The sequence below is a fragment of the Piliocolobus tephrosceles genome, unplaced genomic scaffold (assembly GCF_002776525.5).
Source record: "Piliocolobus tephrosceles isolate RC106 unplaced genomic scaffold, ASM277652v3 unscaffolded_21910, whole genome shotgun sequence".
NCBI classification, from domain to species: domain Eukaryota; kingdom Metazoa; phylum Chordata; class Mammalia; order Primates; family Cercopithecidae; genus Piliocolobus; species Piliocolobus tephrosceles.
In genome coordinates this window covers 1-5893 of record NW_022304211.1, presented here as the reverse complement: position 1 = coordinate 5893, position 5893 = coordinate 1, and the positions used below count along the sequence as shown (strand labels likewise).

The 5893-nt window shown below is 53.4% G+C and overlaps 1 protein-coding gene across 1 annotated transcript; it reads right to left on the bottom strand.

The window, feature by feature from the left end:
- Nucleotides 1-215: 215 nt before the first annotated feature.
- Nucleotides 216-5042, bottom strand: TNNT1 (troponin T1, slow skeletal type; the record flags this gene model as incomplete). Its single annotated transcript, XM_026450568.1, has 5 exons — nt 4979-5042; nt 4335-4451; nt 4022-4099; nt 806-919; nt 216-325 (listed from the first exon to the last, which is right to left on the bottom strand). Coding segments are annotated over exons 2-5 (401 nt in total), but the record flags the coding sequence as incomplete, so codon positions are not given.
- Between the last annotated feature and the right edge of the window lie 851 nt (nt 5043-5893).

Sequence of the window (5893 nt, the reverse complement as noted above, 5' to 3'; positions counted from 1 at the left end):
ACAGGCCACAGCAGCCACGAAAAGTGGGTTCTCTATCAGTGACACGTTTCACAGAGAAGGCAGCAGAGGCCCAGAGAGGAGAAGCCACTTGCCCAAAGTCACACAGCACCGGAGCTGAGACCCGGGGTATCTGCCCACCCAGATGTGGTGTGAGCTCCTTTATCCCCTGTCTCACACCCAGGCCCCTGCAGCCCCGAGCCCCCCACAGCACTTACCGGAGCTGTTCCTCCCCCATGTAGTCGATGTCCAGAGGCTTCTTACGCTCAGACAGGATGCGCAGCTTCATCTCCCGCCCCGTCTGCCGCTTACCACGCTTCTGTTCTGCCTGAGGGTTGGGGAAGGGGTACCGTAAACTGGGGGTCACATCCCACAGACCACCCCCATGTCGGGACCCACAGGTCAGATCCCACAGACCACTTCCATATTGGAACCCACAGGTCTGCACCTCAGGCCCTTCTCCTTCACACCTAGGAGTCTAGGCCCACTCCCTCCTCCCTCAGACACATAGTCCCTCCTCTCAGACTGAATTCAAGCCCCAGACCCTCTCCCATTAGGAACCAGAAGTCTGGCCCCCAGCCCCTCCTCCCTCAGACCCAGAGGTCCAGGCCCAGCCCCTCCTCCCTCAGACCCAGGAGTCCAGGCCCAGCCCCTCCTCCCTCAGACCCAGGAGTCCAGGCCCGCAGCCCCTCCTCCCTCACACCCAGGAGTCCAGGCCCCAGACCCTTCTCCATTAGGAACCAGAGGTCTGGCCCCAAGCCTCTCCCCCCTCAGAACTTAGACCTCAGGCTCCTGCAGGCTGACTCACCTTGACCAGGTAGCCGCCGAAATGGGCCCCCATGTTGGACAGCACCTTCTTTTTCTTGGCATCATCCTCTGCCCGCTTCTTGGCCTCTTCCTCTTCCTTCCTCATCTTCTCCTCCTGTGGGAAGGAAGGGGTTAACCTCATGGCTGCCCCTCTAGGCCTGAGGGAAGAGGGCCCTGGGATGGGAAGGACGGGGGCTCAATTCAGTGCTGAGTGGAGCTGGAGCACAGGGATCAGCAGGCGGGGGGACCTCAGAACCAGCAAAGACACAGGTGTTTCCTCCCGGCCCGGCCAGCTCTCCCCGTGTGATCACCTGTAAGTTCCTTCCCCTCTCTGGGTTTTTTTCTGTTTTGTTTTTTGAGACGGAGTCTCGCTCTGTCGCCCAGGCTGGAGTGCAGTGGCCAGATCTCGGCTCACTGCAACCTCCGCCTTCCAGGTTCAAGTGATTCTCCTGCCTCAGCCTCCTGAGTAGCTGGGACTACAACACCCACCAATAAAATTTTTGTATTTTTAGTAGAGATTGGGTTTCACCATGTTGGCCAGGCTGGTCTCAAACTCCTGACCTCAAGTGATCTGCACACCTCGGCTTCCCAGAGTGCTGGTATTGCAAGCGTGAGCCACCACGCCCGGCCCCCTTCCTGGGTCTTAATATCCTCCCAGAAAAAAATGGAAATGAAGGAGAAGGAGAAGGAGAAATGCCTGCTTTTTCTGCATGCCTCTAACCTGAAACAGCCAATAGTGAACTTTGCTATGTGACCTCACTCCAGATGCTCAGCCTGTCTGGGCCGTAGTCACTCTTAGTCTCAGGAGATGAGAATGTCTGTTTTAAGGGGTTCAAGGAAGGTAACTGGTGATAAGGCCAGGAACTGGGGAGATTAAAGAGGCTGATGGCTTCGAGCCTGAGGAAGGGGTTCTAGAATATTTAGCAAAGGAATTACAACATTTGAGAAACTCTTCATTGCGTGTTCCAGAAACAGTGGCTTGTCCAGGCTGAGCCCACTCTCCTTATGGTGGACGTGAGGCTTTTTGTACACCCAGTACTCCGTACCTGAATTAATTTCCTTTCTTTTTTTGAGATGGAGTTTCCCTTTGTCACTCAGGCTGGAGTGCAGTGGTGCAATCTCTGAGCTGCTCACTGCAAACCACACCTCCTGGGTTCAAGTGATTCTCTCCTGCCTCAGTCTCCCAAGTAACTGGGATTGCAGACATGTGCCACCATGACCAGCTAATTTTTGTATTTTTAGTAGAGACAGGGTTTCACCATGTTGCCCAGGCGGGTCGCGAACTACTGGCCTCAAGTGATCCACTTGTCTCCCAGAGTGCTGGGATGACGGGCGTGAGTCACCGTGCCCAACCTTAGTTTCTTATCACTGCTATAATTTGCAAACTTAGTGGCAGAAAAACAATGCAAGCTTGTTATCTTCCAGTTCTGCGGATCAGACATCTGAAGTTGGTGCCACTGGGCTGAAATCAGGTTGTGAACAGAACCAATTTTCTCTGGAGGTTCTAGGGCAGAATTCATTCCCTTCCCTTTTCCAGCTGCTGCCTGCACGTCTGGGCCCATGGACCTACCTCCATCTTCAGAGGCAGCCATGTAGCATCTTCAAATCTCTCAGTATGACCCTCTGGCCTTCCTCTTATAAGGACCCTTGTGATGATCTTGCCCCTCCCCACAAATATTCCAGGACAACCGTCCCATCTCAAGATCCTTAACTTAATCACATCTGCAAAATCCCCTTCCCGGCTGAGTGATGGGCAGGTGGCTTGTGCCTGTAATTCCAACTACATGGGAGGCTGAGGCAGGAGGATCACTTGAGCCCAGGAGTTTGGGAACAACATGGGCAACACAGAAAGACCCTATCTTAAATAATAATAATAATGGCCAGGCATGGTGGCTCCTGCCTGTAATCCCAGCACTTTGGGAGGCCAAGGGGGTGGATCACCTAAGGTCAGGAGTTCGAGACCAGCCTGACCAACATGGAGAAACCCCATTTCTACTAAAAATACAAAAATTAGCCAAGCCGGATGGTGGGCGCCTGTATTCCCAGCTACTCAGGAGGCTGAGGCAGGGGAATCGCTTGAACCAGAAGGCAGAGGTTGCAGTGAGCCGAGATCACGTCACTGCACTCCAGCCTGGGTGACAGAGCAAGACTGTCTCAAAAAAAAAAGGAAAAAGAAGAAAATGGAGAATCCAGGCTGGGCATGGTGGCTCATGCCTGTAATCCCAGCACTTTGGGAGGCCACGGCAGGTGGATTGCTTGAGCTTAGGAGTTGAAGACCAGCCTGGACAACATGGCAAAATGCTGTATCTACAAAAAATTAAAAAACAAACAAACGAACAAAAACTACCCGGGCAGAGTGGTGCATGCCTGTAGTCCCAGCGATTCTGGAGGCTGAGGTGGGAAAATCGTTTGAGCCCAGGAGGTCCTAGTTGTAGTGAGCTGGGATCACGCCACTGCACTTCAGCCTGGGTGACAGAGCAAGACCCTGCCTCCAGATAAATAAATAGATAATAATAATAGGCCAGGTGTGGTGGCTCACGCCTGTAATCCCAGCACTTTGGGAGGCTGAGGCAGGCGGATCACCTGAGGTCGGGAGTTTGAGACCAGCCTGGCCAACATGCAGAAACCCCGTCTCTACTAAAAATACAAAATTAGCCAGGTGTGGTGGCACAGGCCTGTAATCTCAGCTACTCAGGAGGCTGAGGCAAGAGAATTGCTTAAACCTGGGAGGCGGAGGTTGCAGTGAGCCGAGATCGTGCCATTGCACTCCAGCCTGGGTGATGAGAGTGAAATTCTGTCTCAAAAAAAAAAAAATAATAATAATAATAATAATAATAATACACTGGGCACGGTGGCTCACGCCTGTAATCCCAGCACTTTGGAAGGCTGAGGCAGGCAGATCATGAGGCCAGGAGATCGAGACCATCCTGGCCAACATGGTGAAACCCCGTCTCTACTAAAAATACAAAAACTAGCCGGGCCTGATGGGGAGCACCTGTAGTCCCAGCTACTCGGGAGGATGAGGCAGGAGAATTGCTTGAACCTGGGAGGCAGAGGTTGAAGTGAGCTGAGATCACACCACTGCACTCCAGCCTGGGAGACAGAGCTCGACTCAGTTTCAAATAATAATAATAGTAATAATAATAATAATAACAACAAAATGGGCACCTGGCTGAAGAAGTAACATTTGGACTCCCAGGGCAGGGGAGGCACCCACCGCCAGCTTAGCCTGACGTTCCCGTTCCTTCTCAGTTCTGAAGCGCTGTTGCTCCGCTCTCTCCGACCGGCGCCGCTCCTGGGGAACGGAGAAGAATAAGGGGGTGCAGGGACGTACCCCCAGTCATCCCTCCCCAGAGTAGGCTAAGAGTGGAGATAAACAGGCTGGAGGGTGGCCACCGACTTGGGTGAATTCCCCAAAGCCTCAGGCTCAGCTCTGTACTAAAAGGAAAACCATTCTCTGCATCTCCCAAGATGCAAGGGATCCACATGGAGAGAGGACGACTCGGGGGGAACCCAGACTCTCGGCTCACAATGCGCTCTTTCAAGGCAATCAGCTCCTCTTCCTCCTTCTTCCGCTGCTCAAAATGCACGTCGATGAGCGTCTGCAGCTCCAGCAGGTCCTTCTCCATGCGCTTGCGGTGGATGTCCTGCAGGACACACGGGGAGCCCGTCCTGGGCGACCCTGGAGACGGCAGCAGCCTCCCAGCGTCTCCCCCATGCAGGACGGTGAACTGAACCGTCTCCCCGGACGGTGTCCAGCAGGTGGCAGCAATGCCTCGTGTTTGACACTAATCAGCTCTTCCAAAGACAGAGCTGCCCGAAGACCGGAGTGGGGAGTGGGGAGTCGGGACCTTTTCTCCCAGGCTGCAGTGAAATGGTGCGATCTCCGCTCACGCAACTTCCGCCTCCCGGGTTCAGGCGATTTTCCTGCCTCCGCCTCCCGAGTAGCTGGGATTACAGACGCCCGCCACCACGCCCGCTAATTTTTGTATTTGTAGCAGAGACGGGTTTCACCATATTGACCAGGCTGGTCTCGAACTCCTGACCTCGGCCTCCCAAAGTGCTGGGATTACAGGCGTGAGCCACCGCACCCGGCCCGGTGCCTTTTCATGATTGGCACAAAAGCCCCTTGAAGACTAGCAACAGTGCCTGGGGAGGGGTCTCTGACACTTACATCGAAGTCAACACGCTCCCCTTCTGGGATCTTTGGTGGGATCAAAGGAGGCACCACAGGGCGGCTGGGTGGACAGAAACAGAGAGACCATGAGTGACCCGACCTCCCTGAGCCACCTCCCACCTCCGGGATGTGCTGTCGGGTGAGGTAGCCGCCAGCCCCCTGAACGTGGAGGGCCCCAACTGAGGCAGGCTGTCAGTGAAATACACAGAATCATGTTTTATGCTGATTACATGTTGAAATGATGAAAATTTATGTAACAGATTTTTAGAACTGTGCTATGAAAATTAAATTTTCCTATGTTGTTGCTGTACTTTAAAAATATGCCTAGTAAGATTTTTTTTTCTTTTTGTTTTTTGAGACGGAATCTTGCTCTGTCTCCCAGGCTGGAGTGCAATGGCGCCATCTCAGCCCACCACAACCTCCGCCTCCCAGGTTCAAGCAATTCTCCTGCCTCAGCTTCACGAGTAGTTGGGATTACAGGTGCCTGCCACCACGTCTGGGTAATTTTTGTATTTTTAGTAGAGATGGGGTTTCACTATGCTGGCCAGGCTGGTCTTGAACTCCCGACCTCAGGCGATCTGCCTGTCTCAACCTCCCAATGTGCTGGGATTACAGGTGTGAGCCCCCATGCCCAGCCATTTTTAAATTTTTTGTAGAGATGGTGTTTCACAGGCCGGGCGTGGTAGCTCAGGCCTGTAATCCTAACACTTTGGGAAGCCGAGGTGGGCGAATCACTTGAGATCAGGAGTTCAAAACCAGCTTGGCCATCATGGTGGAACCCCATCTCTACTAAAAATACGAAAAAAAAAAAATTAGCTGGGCATGGTGGTGCATGCCTGTAATCCCTGCTACTCGGGAGGCTGAGGCAGGAGAATCGCTTGAACCCAGGAGGTGGACGTTGCAGTGAGCCGA